This window comes from Pantherophis guttatus, chromosome 1, assembly GCF_059756535.1.
Source record: "Pantherophis guttatus breed Tessera chromosome 1, ASM5975653v1, whole genome shotgun sequence".
NCBI lineage: Eukaryota > Metazoa > Chordata > Lepidosauria > Squamata > Colubridae > Pantherophis > Pantherophis guttatus.
The window spans coordinates 15545704-15571132 of record NC_142063.1 but is presented as its reverse complement, the minus strand read 5'-3'; the positions used below and the strand labels follow the sequence as shown (position 1 = coordinate 15571132).

Below are 25429 nucleotides of genomic sequence, written 5' to 3'. Positions count from 1 at the left end.
CTTGGGTGACTACTTAAAAAACAGAAACAAAACAGGAATACCTGGAGACATTACGCTTGCGGAATTACGCTCGTGGAAACTATGTTTCCAAGGAGACTAAGCCCAGAGTTTTGTTAACATGCAGCAGTAACAATAACAAGATGCAGTTTCTTTGAACATGCAATAGCTTGGCCTTGAGCAAAAGGCGAGCTTTGCCCGCCTTCATCCAAAACGTGCTGCTGAAACAGACAAGGGTTTTTTTTTTCCCTCTAAGACAGTCCCAGGGTCCAAGGGGTCTTCCGAAAGCCAACTTGCAAGTGGGATTTACCCTTGACCTGGAATTCTTCTAAGAAGGCCGTCTTTCTCAACTCTGGCAACTTGAAGATGTGTGGACTTCAACTCCCAGAATTCCGCAGCCAGCGGCTAGGGAATTCTGGGAGTTGAAGTCCACACATCTTCAGGCTGCCAAAGCTGAGAAAGACCACCGTATGGGGATGTCCCACCCTCTGGCTCTCATTCTCTTTTTTTCAAACAGAAGACACTATTTAAACAGAGAAATAATTTAACCTCCCTCCTCTGCACTGTCAAACTCAACTTGGACCAAATCTCCGTTTCCCCTGAGAGAAAGGATTATTTACACTGAATTCCCCCTTCCTCTCAATCTTAGGATCGCCCTGAACCAACAGCAAGTAGGGAAAAAAATCAAGATATGTCAAATTAAAGCAAACCCCCTGGTGAACATTTTGATGTCCCCCCCTCCCCCCCCCCCGGGAGAATCAAGAGACCTCAAACGTAAAGGTGTCAAATCTTCTAGTTTCTTCAGAGGCCCAGAGTGGAAGTGGAGAAGGGAAGAAGAAAAGTTTGGCCAGGGATAGTTAGGGGAGACAGGCAATGTCCTGCTTATACCACCCAGTCCTTCACGAACCAGCTTATGAAGAGAGAAATGAAGGGTTCCTTTGAAATGATATGGAAATCAAAAAGAAACAAAGCCTCAGGGAGGGGGACGGGTTATTTTCCAGCATGAGGAAAATAAGTCTCCAAAAACTTCCTAAGAAGGGTGTCTTTATTCACAAAATATCCTTCATTCTGTCATAATATTCCTTCAGTCTGACCAGTGGCACTCTGGGCTTGGCTTTAAGGACAAGGAGGGGAATTAAGGCCATCTGGCAGGGCAAATGAATGCATGTCACCCCAGTCCGTAGGAATTGGTGTCTGCCTAAGGAATGGCAGCCTGGAAGCTGATAGACACGGCAGAAGTTCTGAATAAGAGGCAACCTGGTGGTTCCAACAGAAGAGAACAATTGTGGCTCAAACTATGAGCTGCAAAACTGAACTTGGGGTCCTTAGTGCTCTCTGGGCTTAGTTCCTTTCTTGCAGACATTTCATTGCCAAATAGGCAACATCATCAGTGCTAGAAAGGAGTGGGTTTTGCCCCCTGTTTATATACTAGTGGCCTAACAGCCAAATCAAGGGATCACAAAGAACGCTCCCACCAACACCGACAGGGCAAGCCACTCGTATATAAATAAAGAGCAAACACTGATGATGCTGGGTAACGAAATGTCTGTGAGAAAACCATGAAGCTCAGAGGGCCTCACGAACTGCTGGTTTTCAGATGTTTTGGGTGGCAAAAGCCACAATCCCTTGCCACTGACCACGTTGGCAGGATATTGGAAATGGACAGGAAAAACATCTGGAGAGCCTCAGGCTTCCTCCCTCTCGATTTTAGTATCAGATTCAAACAGGAGCTCCTTTTCACCCCAAAACTTACTTAATGATCTCGGGCCAGTAATTTTCTCTTGGCCGAGGTTCTCTCTTGTGCTGATCATGAGGCTAAAATGAAGGAACGGGGCAGAGAATTGTCAATCCTGCCCCTAACTTTGGGGAGGAGGGAAGGGGGAATGAAGTCAGATTTTAAGGAATGAAAATAAAGAAGGACCGCTTCATAACTATGTGGGGTCAAATCCAGCTCCAAATTAAGCTCACAGTTAAGACATATCTGTATTTTTTTTTAAAGTCTTAATTCCCTACCTAAACAACAGGCACCACTTTTTGACAGATTCTTCACCATTCATGCAGACATCAACAATCATAAAAAGGCTTATTTCCCCAGACAATCCCCTCCCCCCCCTTTTTTTTTCATAGAACAAAAACACAAAGCGGAACCCGAAAATATAGAATGCAACTTTGGGGTTTCTAAGCCCTACACGTAACAAGATTCTTTTGCCTTCCTCCCACCCTGCATCAGTTTTGGCAATTTGCAGATCCTGTAACTTGGAGCTCTAGTGCATTTATTCATTATTTTTCTCCTCCCCCACCTCCTTAATCTTTAATGCAGATTTTACTTAGAATTGAAGGGAGGGAGGGAAGTTTTCCATTTTATAAAGCAACAGAAAGTAAGGTGCGTAAAAAGAGATAACCATAGGGCCCATAATTAATACCTCAACCAGCAAAATCAGATCCACATCACAGCTTAGGTTGCTGTTTAAGTCTTCAATTTCTTCCTTGTTCTACGACCTTTTTTTTTTAAACATGTACTTCCAGCTTCCCCCAGCCTAACAAGGGAAAACTGAAATAATATTTGTTGAAAGCAAATGGTCCCTGATGCTCAGCTATTTCAAATTAAATTGCATTCAGATCAGGTTTTGTCTGTTGGCGAGGATGTCTATGTGTGTGACTATGTACACACATATACATGCACAATCGCACACCGTTATGTATATACATAAATAGTAAATTAAGGCCATTTTGTAAAACTACTTACAATTTATCAATACACAAGTTTTCCTATGTACATGTGTAAATCTAAAAAATGAGAGAGAAAGAAAATAGCCATTTATATCTCCATGTAAAAAAATCCAGCTCAAGAATCAATGAATCTTTCCCAAACTGGAAAGGATTGAGTCAAACTGAGAGGATTCCGCATTTTGCTTTCCAATTGCCCCAAAATTACAGGTCAAGGTTCAAAGGAAATTTTGGCATGCTGATGAAATAAGACGAGAGATCTGACTGAAAACAAACTAACTGTGTTGTCGGAAATGAGAGAGAGAGTTGCAAACGGACTGCTTAGTACCTAGGGCCCCGTATTTAAAGCAGGATAAAGCAGCCTTTTGATTTTTCCGGTGGATTTCCTCTGAGAAACAGCCATAGAAAATTTGAAATAAGCAGACCACTAGGAGTATTAGAGGCGGTCAAACGAAAATACTGACAAGGGTTATGAAATGGAGAGAGCGTTTTTCAGAATTTAGAAGATGGGGTGGAGGGGAACACATCACAGCAAAAACATTACACAAAGAACCTACAACACTTTTTTTTCTTTTAAAAAAAACCCCCATCTTTTTTAGTGCAAAAATTATTAAACTGACCATGGCACAAACAAAACATAACTGAACACGTACTCGGAATGGATATCCCTGCTACCTGCATGTGTGCGTGTTTATACACACAAAGATCCAGCTATAACTCATTGGGGGAGGAGAGGGGTAAGTCTGAAAATAGGGAGAGCAAAGAATAGTAAGAGGCATTTGGGGGTGGGGGGGCCTCAAATCTTAGATTCAGGACATATTGTGTGTGGGGCTGTGGGGACCGACCCTCCAGCTTTGGCTAGAAAGAAGGTACTGCAAAGCTAGAGAATACAGAATAACAGAGTTGGAAGGAACTTTGGGGGTCTTTAAATCCAACCCCCTGCCCAAGCAGGAGACTTTACGGTGGCTGAGGAATTTTGGGAGTTGAAGTCCACAAGTTGTAAAAGTTGCCAGGGTTGGAAACCCCTTGGTTTATGGGCCACTGAATCCACCCACTAGCCAGACAAATCTCAGATTGGGATAGTCTAATGGATGCCCTCACCTGAACATGTCCTGGCCTCCTCCTTGTATGGGTGAAGCCACTTGAAAGGATTTACATCTAATCAATATGGAGCACAAAGATAATAACCAGGCCCTGATTTGGTCAGAGGCAGATTATTTCATGCACGAGAGAAAGCTGGGGTGTTCGTTTTTGTTTTAATATATGCAGAACAAGAACTACTTCTTCCCAAGCAAAAGGGGAGGGGGGGAAAGGAGGGGGGAGAGATTGCTGCTTTTAAAAAAAGTTATTAAAAAAAAAAAAACCACCAAAAGCAACCTTGCAGGAGACGACCCAGATCTCATTCCTTCAGACAAATTGCAGAATTTCCATGTATAATTAGAAAAACATTTGTGCCTTCTTTTCCTCCCTCGGCTTGCCTTTGCCTCTCCCTGAAAATTCTTTGAGGGAACAACAACAACAACAAAAATAAGGAAAAAAACAAAACAAAAACAAAACAGTTTTTACACGGTCAGTTTGCCGAGAGGAATTATGTGGCTCATGCAACTAAATCTCCCAAACGGGGGTGGTGGGTGGTGGCGGTCAGACAGCTGTTTCTGAAAGCTGCTGCATGCACACAGGCAAATGAGCTAACAGGCCATGATGGGACTCCAGAAAACAGTCAAGGATTGGAGAATCAAGCAGAGAATTGCAAGCCACTCTTTCACCCCGCTTGCGCCCCCCACCCCACCCCACTTCCCAATGCAAGCGGCTGCTTTACGGAGTTTATTCGGAGAGCCACAGCTGGCTTTCTCCACCTCTCCAAGTCCAGTCCTTCTCCATGGAAAGGCAGTGGTATTCACAAAGTAGCTTTAGAAATCATGTCCTTCTCTTTCTCCCCGCTCCAAACTCCCCATTTTCATCAAGCGGTCCCTTAACTCCCTCTGGGCGGGGATGGGGGGGATGGGGAAGCCCTCAGTTCCATGCGGGATGCCTGTTTTTGTAACAGAAGCCAAAGGTCGGATAGTTTACGTACACAAGGAAAACAAAACAATACACCTATTTTATCTTCTGAATAGCTCCTCTGCCTTGGAAAGAGGAGGGGGAGGGGGAAATATAACTTTCGCTGCCACTCCACTTCCCGAACACAAAGCCCAAAGCTTTTAGGGCAAAGGAAAGAGGACCAAAAATGCTGGAACTTTGGTGACAGAGGGAGGGGAGATAAGAAGGGGCTGGGGTAGAAGAGACGGCTCTTTGAGGAACGTTCTCTCAACAGCAAGGCATGAACCAAGGTTTGAAGTTGGTGCTGGGGGAGGAGAGGCGAGCAGGACAGCCGCCAGGCAAGTGTAGAACAAGCGATTGCTAAATTGGACACACAGTGGAGCTGCGGCTCTCCGGGGACCCTGATGGGATGCAAGAGATCTGAGACGGGCTCGGCCCGATCTCCCTCCGAGCACCAGAGTGGCATGGACATTCCGGGACTTGGTGATTTGGATGCGCTCCTTTGGACTGCGTGGCACACCCCCTTTTCCCGTTCTCCAACGCCCCACGCCCCCCCTACAGCCGGTCCATCCGGAAAGTGTCCTCTGTGGCGGGATCCGCAAGGACCATGTCAGGGTCGTTGAGCATGTGAAGCCCATCCAAGGTCAAGGGGTCGATTTTTAGTTCGTCCAGAGGGAACTGGGAATCTGAGTCAAAGCCAACATCCCCCACCCCGGCCAAAGAGTTGGTGAGGTCTTTCGACAGACTGGGAGGCGATTCCCCGGTCACTAGAGAGAGAAAGAAAAAGAGAGCGGGGGAGGGAGAGAGCGAGAGAGAGAGAATTTTGATCAAGTTTGCTCAGTTTCTCCTTCAATCTGAGCTATTTATTCTCACCTAATGAAGCTAGTAAAGAAAAAAAAAGGGAGGGGGGGAAAGAGGAATCTTATTACCTGGATGTTTTCTCGCCTAGTCTATCTCCCCCCCAAATGGCATACCATGGGAACCTTCACATCAGCCCATCCCACCGAGTCAGGTAGGCAGGGAAGGTATGTTGCGGACCTTGTCAGCTAAAGAATTCAACTGGTGGTGTCCAGGAAGGCATCTTTCTCTGCCATCTTGCCCCCGCCTGCAGATTATTCTTCCCCAGAGGTGAGAGAGCTCCCCCACAATCTCCTGGCCTTCCAAAAAGGAGTTAAAACATGTCCCCTACAACCTTGCATGGAGAGCATGCAGCCGTGGGGCTGGCTAGTGCTCCGAGAGCCCTCCCTTTGTTGCCTTTTAAATAAATTTAACAGTGTTTTATCATCCTTGCCTCTAACTTTTTATCGATTGCTTTTACAATTTTAATACCTTGCTGTGCACTCCCCAGAGTCCCTCTTTGAGGGAGGTGGAGGGTTTTGAAATGTACTAACTAGCTAACTAACTAACTAACTAACTAACTAACTAACTAACTAACTCCAAGTATGGTAAAAAGAATTCTTTCCTAGCTGATTGTCTCTCCAGTAAACCTGTGATGGGCCCCTGAAAACAGAACCTGCTAAGCAGTGATGAAAGGCTACCGGTTTGCACCAGTTCGGGCAAACTGGTAGCAATAAAAACTACCGATTCAGGCAAACCAGTAGTTAAAAAAAAAAAAAAAGCTACCAGTTCCTCCGAACCAGTATTTCTGATGATCAGCTGTGCCGCGTGATTATGGGAGCAACAGGGCGCTCCCACATAACACCTCTCCTGCACTAGCTGCACTGACTCCTAGTGGTCTTCCGGGTGCGCTTCAAGGTGTTGATTCTCACCTTTAAAGCGCTCCATGGCATAGGGCCAGGATATCTGCGAGACTGCCTGCTGCTACCGATAACCTCCCACCAGCCAGTACGCTCGCACAGAGAGGGCCTCCTCAGGGTGCCGTCGGCCAATCAATGTTGGCTGGCGGCCCCCAGGGGGAGAGCCTTCTCTGTGGGGGCACCTGCCCTGTGGAATGAGCTAGCTCCTGAAATACGACTGATCCCGGACCTCCGCACTTTCCGCAAGGCCCTGAAGACTTATTTATTCCAATAAACCGGCCTAGTTTAAATGGTTTTAATGGGGATTTTTAATCTTTTAATTTTATTGGTTTTTTGGGTTTTAAATTGGGAATTTTTTGATTTTGTAGATTTGGGATTTTAAATTGGTAATGCCGCTGATTTAATCTATTTTAGTTTTTTCTTAACTTTTGTACTATATGTGTTTTAATTTCTGGCTGTCCACCACCCTGAGTCCCCCTGGGGAAAAGGGCGGTATATAAGTTTAATTAATAAATAATAAATAAATTTAAAATCGCTAGAAAGCAGGAAATCCTGCTTTCTAGTGAATCTAAATCATGCGGCACAGCTGATCCCCCCCTTGCTGTTCTGCTTACCTTCCCAAGCCTCCTTTTGGTGCATATTGTGCATGGGCAATGTATGTTTGGTGCACACTGTGCATGCACGCAGCACGTGTTTGGCATGCAACCACACATGTGTGCGCACACAGCGTGTGTTTGGCACAGCCAGCAAACCAATAGCAAACTGATTCAGATTTCACCACTGCTGGGTTTTTTCCTACCAATGAGCCAGCTTAATAAAGAACTTCTGCCTGCCTTTGGGCCCTTTTCGAAGGGACTTAACTGGCCCTCAGTCACTAACGGTTCTTCATCCACTGGTCAAAATACATCTTATTCCTAACCCTAACTCCTCCTAAGGGTAACTGCTGGTCAGCTGTGGTCTTTACTCAGACTCAAAGTGGGCTCAAGTTCTCCACACTGGAAATGGATGGTTCCTCCTGCTATTCAAGTCCCAAGTGGATGACCAATGGCCATGAGGAGCCAGGGTCCCGTGTGCCAGAGCTGTAGGATAGCACTGAGGAAGACATCTCAGCCAACCTCCTCTTCAGTGCAGACAATTCAGGATTGGTGCAGAATTGGGGGTAGGCTCTGCTTGACCGTGGACAGCTCAACTTTCCTTGAATTCAAGATTCAGCCATTGTATAAATAATAAATAAAAAGCAGGGAGTTCACCAAATCTCTTAAAAATTTTTTTAATGTTCTCACTTCTGAAATGTTGGGGATGGCATTGCCAAAAACTCACACATGATCTAAGAGAGCTTTAAATTCCCTTTCTGATCTTTGCTACAGGTAACAAGATCCATTTTTAAATTACTCCGGCAAGTTTCTCCTTGTGTTGAAGGGAACAAAAAGCAAACAAATGGATGTAGCCTTGGCCTCCAACACAGAATGCAAAAAGTCTTCTTCTTCTTCTTTACAATAAGCTTTCAGGAAGTTAATTATCTGTCCCCACCCAGCCAACCTCCTATTTGTTCTGTCTATCTTTTCTTACTCTCCTCACTATCCCTTCATGTATATTTAAAAGAGTCATCAGAGAGGACATAACCCTTGCTTGCAAAATGGTTCCTTTTCCAAGCATGAGTGGCAATTCATAGACTACAGACCATAGGCAGTGGTAACCGGCCCCCTTAACCTCCAATTCAGAAGGTTTTTCCGTTTTTTGATTGTTATGGAGTTTAAGAAGTGAATTAGTGATTTGACCTCTTTAAAAAAAATATTCCCCCCCCCAAAAAAAATCAGGCCATTTTTTTCCCTAGGGAGGGGGGCAAAATAGATGCCTGAAGTTTCCTATAAAGTTTGAAGTACTCATTTCAACCTGTTAACACAATTCCCTGAAGAAAAGACTCTTATAACCCTACTATTCACAAAATAAATAAATAACTTAAGCACCTCCCCCGGGTGCAAGAAAGTTTACCTATCCCTGAACTTACAGGTTTAGCAGCCCCTGCTAACCTGTATTTCCCAAGGAGCTAAAACCAGGGTGTTCCGTTACCTGTAAGGATGATGTTTGGGATGTTCCCGTGGCTGGTGTAACTGAGCTGCTGTGGGTCCTGGAGACTCCCGTGGCTCCCGGTCAGCCCCATCATGGCTGCCTGGGAGTAGTTGAGGGTAGAGCAGGGGCTGTACAAGCTATTGGAGCTGATGGCGTTTTCAATCATGTTGAACTGCTCGAGCTGAAGGAAGGAATCCTGGAGATCAGATCAAAGGCCTATTTCTAAGGCCACCAGAGGTAGGATGTGAAGGCCACCATTTCTCCCCTAGTTCTCCTCCCCAACCTCCTTTGAGATAGATTGCATCTACAGACACAAATCCCACTTGGCTCCATCATTTGCCCTCTGCAGGGGTAGGGAACTATGGCCTTTTTATGACTTGTGCTGGCTCAAGGATTCTGGGAGTTGAAGTCCACAAGTCATAAAAGAGCCAGAGTTCCCCCACCTCTGCTCTAGAGCCTTGGCAACTTTTAAGATCTGTGGACTCCAATTCCCAGAATTCCCCAGTTGGAGTAGAAGTCCACCCCACTTTGAAACCAGAGGGCTTTTACATGCAGGGGCTGAGGGAAACCGGCCTCTCCTCCTGATTTTGCTTTTGGTTCTGGAGGAGGCTAAGTGTCAACCAGACACTACGAGTAGCCTAGTTGAATATCTAGCATCTAACCACACAGTCTAGTCCAGGGGTGTGAAATTCAAGGCTTGTGGGCCACATCTGGCCCGTGGAGCCACCTTGGAAACAGTGAAGGACCGGCCCGTGATGCCTCTGTCAGCGAAAACAGGCTCCCGAGCTGTGTTTTTGGCTGGTACAGCCTCTTGCAATTCTGGGGCTCTTTTTATATTTGGAAGTTGTCATTAAAATCTGTGCTGTTCGAACTTTTTTTTACACACTCTAGAATTCCTGACCAAGAGGCAAATTTCTAGTGATAGAAAACTGACTGCTCCAAGTTAACTTTTCCCCCCCTCCTTAGTCTCCTCCAGAACCCCACCAAGTTTTTGTAGAAACCTGGGATTCCCCCAAACACAGCTTGAAAAACCTGGTCTAAGCCAGTCTATGGTGGCAATGCAAAACAGTGTTATTGCTAGGAATTAGTGAGATATTTTGATTTCTCCTTCATATTAAGAAAAAACTAAAAATTTAGTTCATTCTGAGCCAGCCTGTTTATTTTTCACTCTAGCTTGCTGAACAAAGAAGATTCCGGAGGTTGGGGGGGGGGAATCTTCTCATAACTAAAAAGTGTTTCCCACTGTGAAAGTCTCAGATTTTCGATTCCCATCCCAGAATCATGTGCCACCCAAACAAGGTAAGGTCTTACAGTCTCCTGAACATAGCAGGGCGATGAATTCATAATGCCAAATTTTGATAAAAATTGTGGGGTGGTTTTTATTAGGGGGGACATACATGGAACCTAGAATTAGAGTCTATAAAGATTCTTGGTCATCCAGGTCATGGTTGTCCCAAAGGTGCTTTTTTCAAAAGGCAACTGGACTTTGTTTTTCCTTGAAGACGTTTTGCTTCTCATCCAAAAAGCTTCTTCAGTTCTGAAAAAAACACCTTTGGGACAATTTAACATTAGAGAAATTGGCTGCCCTTGGGCTATCTCTATTGTTGTTATGAAAGAGCTCCTGACATCCTATAAGAGATTTGGGTATCATCTTGTTTGGTATGGATGCTTTTTATTTTATACTTTTTTATGTTATACTTTTTACTCTGCTTCAGCTAATAATGCTTAAAATCCCTTCATTTACTGGAATGTTCATTGTCTTCGGATAAAAAAGAACCAACTGGACACTGATCACTGCCCTGACACTTGGCAAAACATAGCCAAAGTCTTAACGTATCCACTTTGCTACATACTTTATCACAGCTTTAATGGATCTTATTCCAAAGCAAGCATCATAGCCCAAAAGTCTAGCAGGCATCCTTACTTTCTGCATCTTCCCACCAGAGGGCAGCAATGCCTCACAGCTGGACACAAGAGACCTTGAATTATTGCCCTAATTTTTATTCCATTAAATTCTTCTATCCTATTTATTTCTCAGCATTGGCTGACCTTATCTGGATTTGTAAATTAAGAAGGATCAGACCTCACTAGTACTTGGATGAAAAACCACCAGTGGTTTTCAAAGCTGTAGGCTCTGGATTAGGAAATTGGGGGGGAAAATCGCACAAGGCAAAAACAATCTATATCCACATTGTTGCCACAAAAATTGCATAGATGGATCTGTGTAATCCCAGGAATTAAGGTCAATTTTTAATCTTATTTATCTTTTTGCATTTATACTTTGCTTATTCACTCTTGTGATGCACAAAGAATGGAAGTCAAAAGAAACAGAAAAATGCAAAAGTTTTTAACCACGAGATTTGCATTTCAAAGGCCTTCAAGATGGAGATAGCAAAATGAATGTGTTTTAGGCAGTGATATATGCTATATTCCAAATTTAATTTAATTTAATTCAAAGGATAATTGTTGGTATCTTCTATTGTTCAGCTGCAGCAAGACACCAATAACCTCAGAACTGTAAAAATCTAAAAAAAGGTCGACTTAAGAAACACGGGGCCATTCATTTTAATTTAGGAGATAGGTGACTCTCTGAAATAGTTTATGTGACGTTTATCTTCCAAAATTGCCAATGGATTCACTTAATCACACTCCCCAATTAAAATAGATTTACTCAAAAAGTGTGCTTGAGAAATGTGGAGCGGTAAAGAATCTCTTCTCCTTAGAGAAGAGTATGGTATGAATGAGTTTTAATGTTTTAATGTTTTAAATTTTTAAATGTTTTTTATTAGGATTTTAAATGTATTTTGAGCCGCCCTGAGTCTTCGGAGAGGGGCGGCATATAAATTGAATTAAATTGAAATTGAAAATTGAGAAGTCAACTTCCCCATTATATTGCAGAATTCACAATAAGCAACTCTTATGAATGGTTGCTAGGGACAAGGTGGCTCAGTGGCTAAGATGCTGAGCTTGTCTATCGAAAGGTCGGCAGTTCAGCAGTTCGAATCCCTAGTGCCGCGTAACAGGGTGAGCTCCCGTTACTTGTCCCAGCTTCTGCCAACCTAGCAGTTTGAAAGCACGTAAAAAATGCAAGTAGAAAAATAGGGACCACCTTTGGTGGGAAGGTAACAGCGTTCCGTGCGCCTTTGGCGTTGAGTCATGCCGGCCACATGACCACGGAGACGTCTTCGGACAACACTGGCTCTTCAGCTTTGAAACGGAGATGAGCACCGCCCCCTAGAGTCGGGAACGACTAGCACACATGTGCGAGGGGAACCTTTACCTATGAATGGTCACTAAATGAATGGTTGTAAATTGAGGACTACCTGTAAGTAAATGAAGTACATTTCCCACTCACCTGATGGGATAAAGCATTTGCTTGCCTGGCAGTCATCTGCTGATCGTAACAAGAGTCACCAAAGACACTCCCTAGGATAGACGTTTGCTGCAAGAAGAAAAACAAGAATTAATGTAAAGTCATCTCTTTTCCACCCCAAAATGGTGCTTCCAGGTTTTACCATTACATTTTGTTGATTCTAGGATTGATTTGCTCAAATTCTATTGATAAGAAGTTACTGACAAGGCAGGGTTCTCAGAGTGATTAACAGAAACAGAACTCTTATAAAAGGGAGGGATAATTTGGAGTGGGAGAAAAAAAAGAATTGGGAAATAGAGAAAACATTTGCAGCCCTATCCATCCTAGATAAGGACTGCAGAAGAAAAATGTAGATTGGGGAAAGAAGAACAAGATTCAGACACATTTCTGCACATAGATTTTAAACACTTGGGAGTGGGACAGAGAAAGGTAACCTTCTTACATTACAAAAGTAGCGTAGAAGAATGTAAATTTTAATCCCATTGGTGGAGGTGAAGATCTTTTGTTTCTGAATAGGCTGGCACAATCTTTCTTAATGGGCACAAAATATCTGCTGGGGGCTATTAGGGGACAATTAAATGTTGATGAATATATCATATATTGCCCTCCAGAAATTGTTGACTTACATCAATCAAACTTTCAGCCACCTTGGACAATTCCTGGCCTTTCCTTTCTGGTAATGGAGCTTCAGTTTCAGAGGGTTCTATAGGAAATGTATCATCTGAAACAGGATGGGCATTTCTGGTCCCTTTATGACTTGTGGACTTCAACTCCCAGAATTCCTGAGCCAGCCCACCCCCACAATGCCCTCCCAGGCCAAACACAACCCTGATGCAGCCCACAATGAAATCGAGTTTGACACCCCTGATCTATTGGACAAAATTACAGGTCGTCCTCAACTTTCGACCACAACTGAGCCTCAAATTTCCGCTTCAAAGAAGACAGTTAGGTGAATTTTGCCCCATTTTACACCTTTCTTGCCACAGTTGTTAAGTGACTCCCTGTAGTTAAGTTACTAACACAGCTGTTAAGTGTATCTGGCTTCCTCATTGACTTTGCGTGTCAGAAGGTCGCAAAAGGGGATCACGTGACCCCAGGACACTGAAACGGTCATAAATACCGGTTGCCAAGCGACCGAATTTTAATCATGTGACCAAGGGGATGTTTGCAACGGTCGTAAATATGAAAAACAGTAGTCTTTTTCCCATGTTTTTATTTTGATTTATGTTCAATGTTATGAGATTGGCTGTATTGTTTTAACTGCAGCTGTCTTTGTACGCTGCCCGGAGTCACGTTCTGTGAGGTAGGTGGAGATACAAATAATGCTAAATAAACAGATACATAAATGGAATCATTTTGTGAGGGCCACATCATTCCTTAGTCTAGATTCTAATCTTCAGAATTCCCATCTGTCCCGTTGGTCGATGCCCACACATTTGGAAAGCATCCAGGTTGGGGGGGGGGGGAGAGGGCCATATGCTGTATAATAATGAAAAAACTGCAGGTAGAATAAAGATTCTAAAACAGTATTAGATGCATGCATTGCAAGCTTCTGCAACAGAAAGATCTCCTCCTCCTTTTCTGCTTCGATGAGTGAGTCTTTTCGCCCTGCAAGTACCTTTTGTTCCATTAGAAAAACAGGAAACATGGAGTGGGGGGGTGAGAAAAAGTCCATTCCTTGCTTCGTTAATAAATCCTGCAAGTCTGTATCTCCAATGTTCAATACCAGGTATATTTTAAAGGAATGGGTTTGGAATAGTATCAAGGAATTTATACTTAAGCCCTAATCATATACACCAGGGGTGTCTAACTCAAAGCCCAGGGGCCGGATCCATCCCGTGAGGTGCTTAGATCTGGCCTGCGAAGCTGCCCTGGAAACAACGAAGGACCGGCCCGCGTGGCCTCTGCCAGTGAGCTCAGGAGGACTACCCGCGGCCCTCTCTACCTCCATTTTCCCTGGCAGAGGGTTGCAGGAGGCCGTTGCAGTCGGAAACGGAGCTCAGGAGCCTGTTTTCGCTGGCAGAGCGCTTGGGCCGTCACAGACGCCCCCGACACAAGTGATATTGAGCTGGCCACGCCTGCCCTGACCACGCCCACGCCTACTCCACACACCCCCCCCGAGGTCAAACGCAACCCTGATGCGGCCCTCAATGAAATCAAGTTTGACACTCCTGATATACACTGATGCCTTTTATTGTCATGTTAGAAATAAGCCTGAAAAATCTGCAGAGCTCTGGAGCTCATGTTAGAGATGGAGGGCAGGGCTGCTCCATCCCTTGGTGTCTCTGAGCCATGTGGCTATGTCCCTGAAGCAGGAGCCATTTTCAAAATGGCTGCAATGAATTCTGGCTTCTCCAAGGCCTAGGAACACGGAGGCCTGCCTTTTTTCCCTAACATGAGCTCTGGAATGGCGGAGATCCTCAAAAGGTAAGTGCACGACCCAGTGGTGGGTTTCAAAATGTTTTACTACTGGTTCTGTGGGTGTGGCTTGGTAGGCGTGGCAGGGGAAGGATACTGCAAAATCTCCATTTCCTCCCCACTCCTGGGGGAAGGATACTGCAAAATCCCCATTTCCTCCCCACTCCTGGGGGAAGGATATTGTAAAATCTCCATTCCCTCCTCACTCCAGGGGAAGGATACTGCAAAATCCCCATTTCCTCCCGATCAGCTGGGACTCGGGAGGCAGAGAATAGATGAGGGCGGGGCCAGTCAGAGGTGGTATTTACCAGTTCTCCGAACTACTCAAAATTTCCGCTGCCGGTTCTCCAGAACTGGTCAGAACCTGCTGAAACCCACCTCTGGCACGATCCATGATGGAGGGTGGGGAGGAGGCTGTGGGACCCAATGAGGGGGCAAAGCAGGCTCAAGGTCTGTGGGGACCCAACCAGGTGCAATTGTGGGGGGGGAGATGGGGGGGCACTGCACATCCCTGTGCTTGATTGTAAGGGCAACTGCTGCGGTGGTTCTGCAGCAGCCGTAACTTTGAAACTGGTTGTAAGTAATTTTGGCAGGGGTTCGTTGTAAGTTGAGGACTACCAGTATTTGAGAGGCTGCCACAAAGAAGAGGGGGTCAATTCATTTTCCAAAGCACCAGAGGGCAGGAGAAGAAACAATGGGTGGAAACTAATCAAGGAGAGAGGCAACCTGGAACTGAGGAGAAACTTCCTAACAGTGAGGACAATTAACCAGTGGAACAGAAGTTGTGGGTGCTTCATCACTGGACATTTTTTTTTTTTAATTTGATTTATATGCCGCCCTTCTCCGGAGACTCAGGGCGGCTTACAATGCGCTAAGCAATAGCCTTCATTCTTTTGTATATTTATACAAAGTCAGCTTATTGCCCCCACAAACTGGGTCCTCATTTTACCTACCTTAGAAAGGATGGAAGGCTGAGTCAACCTTGAGCCTGGCGAGATTCGAACCTGCAGTAATTGCAGGCAGCTGGTCTTAATAACAGGGTGCTTTAGACCACTGTACTACCAAGGCTTTTTAAAGTAAAGACTGGACAGCCACTTGTCTGAAATGGTATAGGTTCTCCTGCATGAACCGGGGGCTGGACTAGAAGACCTCCAAGGTCCCTTCCAGCTCTATTCTGATTCTGTAGCCTAAAAGAAAGCAAAGTGCCGTCTCAAAAGCATGGCTGTCGCTACTGTACATCAGACAACCTCAGCCAGTTCACACCACTGCAAGATTTAAAAGATCCAAATGTTAAAGGTAAAAATTGCTAGAGTTGCAATTCTCCCTGCCTGCATTGCCTAGCCAGGCACCCAGAGAAGTACCTGATGACGTGCCCTCTGGAGCCAAATGCAGACCCTGCCAGGAGAGACTGGCAGTTCGACAGTGAGGCTGCCACTCCTTAATGACATTATGGCATGCTGAATTCTGGAGCTCACGAAAGAATGCATTTGTTTGTTTTTCGATGCTAATACAGGTAATCCTCGATTTACAACTGTTCTTTTAGCAACTGTTTGATGTTACAACAGCATTGGAAAAAGTGACTTACAACCACCATTTCTCACATTTAAAACCATTGCGGCATCCTCACGGACACGTGATCAACCTGTGTGTGTTTAGGATGGTTGCACTACCCGGGGTCATGTGACTGCCTATTTGTGACCTCTCCGGCCGGCTTCTGACAACCAAAGTTAATAGGGGAGGCTACAGCGATGTGCTTAACAACAATGGCCAAAAAAAAAAAAAAGGTCATTAAAAGAGCACTTAATACGTGCCTTACTTAGCAACAGAAATTCTGGCCCCAATTACGATTGTAAGTTGAGGACGATCTGTTTATTTGCTCTTCCGGTTGACAAAAATCTGATAAGCCTTCAATATTCCAAGTCACAGACACTGGAAACAGCACCCCCAACGCTGGATATAGTTTCAGAACAGCTACAGGTAGTCCTTGACTTACAACAGTTTGTTCAGTGACCGTTCAAAGTTACAACGGCACTGGAAAAAAACTGACTCGTGACACCATTTTTCACACACACACACAACCGCTGCAACATCCCCGTGATCATGTGATCAAAATTCAGACGCTCGGCAACTTGGTTCATCCTTATGACCGTTGCAGCATCCAGGGATCTCGTGGCCCCCTTTTGCGTGGAAAGGTTGCTTGTTCAGCGAAAGGGAAGTGCAGAGTTTTGAATCCAAATCTAGAAATGCATCAGAGCAGCTATAGCAGTGTTTCTCAACCTTGGTAGCTTGAAGATGGGTGGACTTCAGCTCCCAGAATTCCCCAGCCAGCAGCGCTGGCTGGGGGATTCTGGGAGTTGAAGTCCACCCATCTTCAAGCTTCCAAGGTTGAGAAACACTGAGCTGTAGGAATGCACCTTATGGCTCTCAGCATCTTCTTAAAGAAGCTGCACCTTTATGTGGGCCTGTTGCACAATCTCAGGAATATACAAATTGAGTTAACAGCACACTGGAAATCACTCACGAAGATTCCTAGATTACTATCCTTCTTATGAAAAAAGAGAAACACCACCTAGCTACTCCACTGTGTTGGGAAATAGAATGTTTTTAGAATCTGCTAGATTATAATTTTACCAGCTAAGATCCTGCTCTCTTCCCAGCTACTGGAAAACATTCCGTTTTTTATGACTGAGCAATGATGCAAAACCATGTTATAAATGCTTTCAACCGGCTCAGTAGATCAGCAAGAATAGATGTAGAATTTATATAAATTTCCCCCCACGGAATCATAAATGCAGTTTTAATAACTACCGGCAGCAAAAGCTGCTCCAAAGATATTAAAACCGGGAAGTTTTTCACTGGTTCAGCACTTCAGGATCCAAGATGAGTCCCTTTGCTGCCTTTGCAAAGCGCGTTGGGCAAATTGGAGAAGGCTTTGCTCGGTCAACAGTTTTCCTCTTCCCCATTTAATACAAACTGGCTGAACAAACCGCTGTAAGAAAACCAAGAGGTGCACGACAGCATCACTGCTTTGTCAGGGAAAGAGGAGGAAATTGACTTTGAATGCAGCTCAGTCCTTCATCCGAGCCTAGGACCACAAGGCCTATGCAACTTTAAAGGGTCTCTATGCCTTGACACCACTAGCATTGTGCAAGGCAGGCAGAGTCCTTCAAGAGTCTCTCTCCTCCCTCTCTCTCGCCACACACACACACACACACACACACACAGGTAGTCGAGTCCTTGACTTAAATCCACAATTGAGCCCCAAATTTATTCAGTGGTGGTATAACTTTGAACGGTCACTAAATGAACTGATGCGTGTGTGTATAGGGAGAGAGGGAGGGGAGAGGGAAAGAGGGAGGGAGGGAGGGGGGGGGAGAGAGAGAGAGAGAGAGAGAGAGAGAGAGAGAGAGAGAGAGAGAGAGAGAGAGAGAGAGAGAGAGATCTGTGTGTGTATGTAGTTGACTGGGCCATTATTTCTTTTTAACTGTGCCACACAAACTGTCAAGGGTATCGATATAATCCCAAGTGGGCAAAAAAGAAAATCACAGAGCTGGAAGGGATTAATTAGGTTATTGAGTCCAACCCTCTGAATAATATAGACAATAAAAAGCAGCCCCTGTGTCTCTTGTGTAATTTGTCCCATTATTAAACTGTTCTTATTATGTGGATTTTTTTTCTGTAACATTCAGTTGTTGTGGGGGAAAATAGGAGGAGGGACGGGTACTAAATAGGTTCGCCCTCGAGTTGTTTATAAAGATAGATAGATAGATAGATAGATAGATAGATAGATAGATAGATAGATAGATAGATAGATAGATGTAGGTCTTTGGTTATTCGGGTTTTCTCCCGCGTAAAATTGGAAGTGTCTTGGCGACGTTTCGACGAAGTCTCATTCGTCATCTTCAGGCTGGTGTTTTCGGCTTCGTGGCACGAAGCTGAAAACACCAGCCTGAAGATGACGAATGAGACTTCGTCGAAACGTCGCCAAGACACTTCCAATTTTACGCGGGAGAAAACCCGAAAAACCAAAGACCTACATAAAAACACCCGCGAAAACCTCAGAAAACACACACACACACACACACACACACACACACACACACACACACACATATATATATATATATATATATTGAAGGAGGGATAATAAATAAAGAAGAACCTTCCTTCTTGAACTTAAATTTATTATTCTGAGTCTTCCATTCTGCAATGAGAACATTCTGTGTGGCATTTAATTTAAACCTGAATTTCTAATTACCCAATTGTTCTAATTACTCTTCTCTGAACTGGGTCAGAACAGAATGAGAAGAATGATTCCTTCCAACGATTTGGAAATTATGCTTCCATGGAACATTTGCCTTATTTGCAGCCCCGTCCTATCGTTGGCTCGTATTCAGCTTGTGACCCTCTATTATTCCAAAACAATTCCCATAAATACTATAGGTAGTCTTCAACTGTGAACCATTATTTAAAGTGAGTATTCAAAGTTAAAACGGCACTGAAAAATGTGACTAAGAAACAGTCCTCACATTTGCAAACTGACGGAGTATCCCTACAATCACATGATTAAAATTGGGTTGCTTGGTGTCTGGCATGTATTTACAATGGATGCAATGTCCTGGGGTCCTGTGATCATTATTTACAACCTTAACAACCACCTTGCTTAACAACAGAGATTCTGGTCTCGATCGTGGTTGCAAGTCAAGGACTACCTACAGTATATTCTCATCCCATACCCATGCGTTTTTCTAAGTTAAGAATCTTGTACTTTTCTTAAATATTTTACCTTTGGTCAATTTCTTTTTTTCAATCAAAAGTCCATCACAACTGATGTTTCTAACAGGATCAATCAAGAAGCCCATAAACCAGGAATCTGGTTTATCCCCACAATCTGATGTCCAGTATGCCCTGTTTTATTGTAGCTTTCATTATAGCTTTCAATAAATTTCTATTGTTCCAGGTATTTACATGCTCCCTGGTATATTCAAAAGTAGTCCACCTCTAAATATGGGGACTTATCCCCATTACTGTCCTAATAGCTATTGGTATTTGAACTTACATTTGATCAAGGTTGGCTGATTGAAGATGTGTGAACTTCAACTCCCAGAATTCCCTAACCAGCATGGCTGGTTGGGGAATTCTGGGAGTTGAAATCCACACATCTTCAAGCTGTCTGTGTTGAGAAACAGTGCTCTAATTTCTTCTACGAACATATTCTTTTTTTAAAAAGCTATCTAAATTAAAGTTGGTGCTGTACTTTGTGGTTCACAAAAGAAACAAATATTCATCACATAAAAGTACTAGAGAAAATAGACAAAATTCAACAAGGAGACTTGGCTTATACAGTGGCACAATTCTGCTACATGTTTGTTCTGTAAATATTTTAAAGATTCAAAAAGCACAAAAAATCACACCGATCCATACTTTCCCATATATCCCCCCCCTTCAATATGCATCTGTCAATGTATTTCGTAGACCGCCCAGAGTTCACCAGAGTTGGGCAGTCCACCCCCCCCAAAAAAATTGAAATAAATAAAATGCATTAAAAACATACTTTAATTCTGCACGTGCGATACATTTCGGCCTGCTTTTTGAGCCAAGAATAGCATCGTAACTTGTTAGAGAAGGGCAACATTCGAAAGATAATTAACACGAGGAGGCAGACATTAGTATGGGAAGAACAGGTCAGGTTCAGGTGGCATCAGATTTTAGCAAGAAGGAATTCCCCAAAGTCCTTTAACGCAACCCACCCAACTTGATGGAGCGTTATTTTTGAAACCATTTTGAAAAGCTGGATGAGAAAACAACAAAAAAAAAAAGTTAAGAAGAGGGAAGAAAATATATGAGAAGCATGGAACCCAAAGGCCTTAGAAGCATACAGTCCCTTACTTGAGGGGAGCTGCCAGGAGAGAAAGCTTGATTGGAGACAGGAGAAGTGGGAGACTGGTTGGCTGGGGAGCCAGCATTGCTGCGGTACTGCTGGAGTGAGCCCTACAGAAGGACACAGTGTTAGAGACTGTGGGGAGCAGGGGGAGAGGGAGAGAAAACACAGGTTTCTTTCATGTACAGGTGGGGGAAAGGGGGGGGGAAGGGAGGAAAATGAGAAGAGAACAGAAGGCAAGAATAGTCCTGGATGAATTCAGCAGCACACAGTACGGTTCAACAATGCTCGGAGAAGTCATGAACCTAAAAAAGGGGCTTCTTCTCTCAAAGGTGCTTTTTTCAAAAGGCAGCTGAATTGGTTTTTTTCCTTGAGGAAGGAGAAGACGTTCCACTTCTCATCCTAGAAGCGTTTGCAATGCAGTCTTTTCAGCAGTTCTGAGAAGGTTTTCCCTATTTGCACTCTGATACAGGTCACCCTGAGGGCACCGAAAAAAGCCCCAAGAGCTCTCAGGGAGAGTGCTAACAACCAGATGACTGCAAAGAAATGTGAACCTTCCAACCCCACCCCCACCCCCCAAATCCTGTCAGACCTAATCCTTCCATTGCCTCCACCATTCTTCCAGAACCGATGAGGCTTCTTGGATGGGGAGCAAAAAGTCGTCGTCTTCTTCCTCAAGGAAAAACAGCCCAATTGCCTTTTGAAAAAGCACCTTTGAGACAACAATGACCTGGATGACTGAGAATCTCCACAGACTGAAAAGGGATTCTGTTACAACCCAGGATGATTCCGGTTGCCTGTTTTGAGTTGTTTCTCCCAGCTTTGGGGGGGGATTGAGTAACCACAATACTCTGAAACCTCAACTTGGAGGTGGGGGGGGGAACCCTCTACTTCAACTTTCGTGTTCCTTTCCTACCTGTGCAGCCCATAAGGTGGAACACATCAACTTGCACAAATTCTTTTTCAGAGGCGCCTGTGGAAAAGGTTATAGAACTCGCATGCGTTCTCATGCTTCTGTGTGAATTTGTAAAGATTTATTAGGTGGAGAAGGTGCCACCTAATAAAAGAGAAGGCGCCTCCTCCTTCTCCAAAGAGTGGGACCAAAAACATTTCAATTCTACATGGGGGTATTAAAATTTATCCGAAGGACGGCTTGCTTTAGCTTGCTGACAGATTCAGCTTTAACACCAGGAAGCAAGCCTACTGCAAAGATAGGCTGCTTGGAAAACTCACACAGACTCCTGGAGAATTGTGAAGGATTCATAAAGTGTGCAGAAGGCCAGCCTACACACACACACACACACACACACACACACACACACACACACACCGTGTGAGATGCAGAACAGGCACAGCAGTGCAAACTGGCGAAGTGTTTAGGACAGCCAGTGCCACAGAAATAGTCTTTTCTTTTTTTAAAAAAAAAAAAGCCACCAGGCATACCTAATGCTAGAACATGGAAGGCAGAGAAATAGAGAGACAGCATTTTGTCACACAGCCCTGAAATCACTGGTACCTTGGCTAGTGGTTGGGTCTAAACATCATGAAAAGCCATTGCTTACTGCAGGGGAAATTTATTCTGAGTGAAAGCCACACTCTAAGTCAGGGATGTCCGGCCTTGACAACTTTTAAGACTTGTGGACTTCAGCTGCCTGGAATTCCCCAGCCAACTATGACTTTTGATCTTAATGATTTTGCAGGTTAGGACACAATTAAGCTGAACAGGTGTGGTTAATGTGAGGCATGTTTTTCCTGGGGAAACACAATTGTACCATAAACCATGGCTTGAAGGCTCATTTCAAACCATTCAATGTGGTTCGAGGATTAGCTGTTAAGCCACAATTAACCTAAAATGAAAATTTCCAAACTCCTTGCAACATACAGAAGTGGGGGCGGGGGGGGGGGAGTCTGCAGAAAATGGGGAAGAGGGATGCAATCATCCATCCCAGTTAAAAGATGGTTACCTATATGTGACAGATTAAAAGAAAGCTACAATCTGCTTGGAGTTAATAGGCACTGAAGGTTCTAACTAGCTAGATCAATGTATATCAAACCTGGACACTTGAAGATGCTTGGCCTTCAACCCCCAGGATTCCTCAGCCAGCACACTGGTTGGGGAATTCTGGAAGTTGAAGTCCACGCATCTTCAAGTGGCTAAGATTGAGAAATACTGGACTTAGATGACTCAAACCCAAGAGAAATTTTCGTTATGGCTGGGCACTGATCTCACCTGGCTCTAAGGCTCTCTGAATCCAGACTGGGGGACTGGCTGCGAGCAAAAGGAGAGGCATGGAAAGGATTATGGTTGGGGGGACTCATGGCTTGAGCTTTTTAGGGGAACTGCCGTGACCAGCCACAAGTTAAGGGATGGATACATTTTCAGGCACCTGGCATGAAAAATGAATGAAAAAACATAGCCGTAATCTTGTGAAGTTGTGTCCATTTATAAATTAGACCTCTATGAAGCCCAGCTGGAGGAGTTATAGGTGAGATTGCAGGTGAGGTGTTGTTTTCTATTTTCCTCCGGGAAGCATTAAAAAAAGGGAAAAATGTCAAATCACTCCGTAGTTGTTGGACTGGCGTGAAGGAGCAGACCTCCCTCACAGATGGCAGCACCTGGTTGACCTCCTTGGGCAGGAGACCAAGTTTTAGATTGTAGTGATCTTGATTGATTACATGCATTTAAGATGTTGTCAACTCTTAGCAACCACACAGATACGATTTTCTCCAGGATGATCTACCTCTAACCTGACCCTTTGGCATTTCCCACATTGCACTCACTGCCGTTGTAACTGAGTCTACACAATGGATGACTGAAAAAAATATTCTGGAAGATGGCCCAGACAAACCATTTCTATGTTGTTGCCAAGAACAACTTAATATGGAGATATCTGCGTGGTCATCAAGAGTCTATCTCAACTTGTGGGGAGGTATTGATTTCCCTCCAGGTGGAAACTATCTCAAAATTATTCAAAAACTCAGTCTCTACCCAAGGCTTTTGAGAACCGCATTTATCTCTGATAAGCTTTGTAATCCAGTCCCTTCACAGAAGTCCCTATGGTACTTGGAGGACTACGTTTTCCAGAGGCAATGAGGGAGGACTGGCAACAGACCACATATTTCTGTGCAGTTTTCAATTGCAGTCTCAACGTATTCCAAACCGTACACTTTTCAGGAAGCAGAAAAGCTCTGACCAAGCCACTTCTTGTTTCCTATGCTTTTGTCTGAGATGTCTAGGAAGCTGGAGGTCCCAACTCCTCTTCCCAATCAAACTTACCGAATTGATGTCTATCCCCATGGAAGTCTGGGTTTGGCTGCCCGGAGGAGACTGTGGGATTGTGGAAGGGATAGAGACCGAGAGCGGGGGGAGCTGAACGCCTCGCTGCAAGCCGGAGGTCTGCATCAGAGAAGCGTTGGGTGGTAAAGCGCTCGCCACTTGGGTCTGTGGCTGCTGCTGCTGCGCACTTGTCTGGGTGAAGAACGGGTAGGGGGGAAGCTGCTGTTCCATGGAGAGAGCGTCCAACGCCACAGCCTGAAGGAGAAAAGGACAGAAAAGGACATCAGTGCAGTGGAATCAGATTTCTTGGGATGAAGGCTTCAGAAGGAAGCACTCAACTCTATTATGCTAAACTTGTGGGGGAGGCAGGAATGTTCCTGTTTTAACAACCTGGCTTTTTAGCATTTCCTAGGCTCTATGGACGTATTTATGGAATAAGTGTGCACCAGCGGTGGGATTTTACCAGTTAGGATCAATTTGGGAGAACCGGTAGCTCCGACAATCAGCTGGGAGCAAACCGGTTTACTCCGACGATCAGCTGGGCCCACCCGCCGGCCCCTGCGCTTTAATTACCTTTATCTTCGCAGCTGATTAGCACGGCAGAGCAGATTGCCGCGCCTCAGCTGTTTTAATTCCCTAGCACTAATGCGGAAGGTGATTTTTTGTTCAACTGCGAAGCGCGTGATCACCGAACTGGTTGTTAAACCGGAAGGATCCCACCACTGGTGTGCACGCAATTCAACAATTCAATTTAAAAGAATTTAAAATGTTTTTAAAAACATTTTACTTTCTTGTCATTCACATTTCATTTTGTCCCACCTTTTGCATCCTTTCTTTAATGATCCTATTCTACCATAACTTCGATATTAGTGGAACTCTTGTCCTGCAGTGAATTGTCCCACACTGAGTTGGCTGTGACAAGTTGTCCCGCAGCAAGTTGACCGTAGTGAGTTGGCTGCGGTGAATTGGCCATGCTGAGTTGCCCTACACCCACACACAACACTGTGCAATGGTTTATTTAACCATAGTTTATTAAAGGGGTTTATTAAGTGCTCCCGGAGGTTGGTTGTTTTCTTGCAGGTGTTTCATTACCCAACTAGGGAACATCATCACTATGCTGATGTTACTTTGTTGGGTAATGAAACATCAAGAGCCTGTAGTACAGTGGACTAAAGCATTGTGATTAACACCAGCTGCCTGCAATTACTGCAAGTTCGAATCTCACCAGGCTCAAGGTTGACTCAGCCTTCCATCCTTTCTAAGGTGGGTAAAATGAGGACCCAGTTTGTGGGGGCAATAAACTGACTTTGTATAAATATACAAAAGTATGAAGGCTATTGCTTAATGCATTGTAAGCCACCCTGAGTCTCCGGAGAAGGGCGGCATATAAATTAAAGCAAAAAAAAAAAAAAAAAAAAAAAAAAACCTCTGAGAGCACTAAGGACCCCACAGTTCAACCTTGAGCTATAAATATTCTCTTCTATCAATAGTTTACTAACTATGGATTAACTACAATTTGCTTGGCTAACACAATTTGAGCTGTAAACCATGACTTGCAGGCCAATCCTGGGATTCACAGAGCATGCTAAGCTCTAAGTATGACTAACAAATTTATTATTTGATTTGCTTGCTACACATTTTGATTCAATCACTGTAGCTGAGTTCAGTTGATGAGTCAACGCATTGAGCACATTGATTTCTAATTAAATAATTAATTTCTTACTGCCTGCAAATAGAATTTCTCATTCCACACACCCCACCCCTCCACCCCCCAAGGTACATTTAAAATGGGTCAGTGCAAAGATAACCAGAGGCTGACATTTTGGAAGGCAACTCTTATGATGGTTGATGAAATCCAAAATCTGGATTTTGCCCATCGTGGTTTGGCA

General features: G+C 44.2%; 1 protein-coding gene across 4 annotated transcripts in view; it reads right to left on the bottom strand.

Annotated features, from left to right (window-relative positions):
* Positions 1 to 1967: 1967 nt before the first annotated feature.
* CRTC1 (CREB regulated transcription coactivator 1) overlaps positions 1968 to 25429 on the bottom strand; it is a 96178-nt gene continuing 72716 nt past the window's right edge. The window contains exons 10-14 of one of the 4 annotated variants that reach the window (XM_034422614.3): positions 23541 to 23795; positions 20272 to 20373; positions 11947 to 12033; positions 8592 to 8787; positions 2485 to 5531 (exon numbers count right to left, since the gene is read on the bottom strand). In XM_034422614.3, the coding sequence (XP_034278505.1) occupies positions 5320 to 5531; positions 8592 to 8787; positions 11947 to 12033; positions 20272 to 20373; positions 23541 to 23795 (852 nt within the window). In that variant the 3' untranslated portion in view covers positions 2485 to 5319. Of the gene's footprint in view, positions 5532 to 8591; positions 8788 to 11946; positions 12034 to 20271; positions 20374 to 23540; positions 23796 to 25429 lie in introns of all 4 variants that reach the window. The other 3 variants (XM_034422615.3, XM_087876230.1, XM_034422616.3) reach the window with 3 other exon arrangements.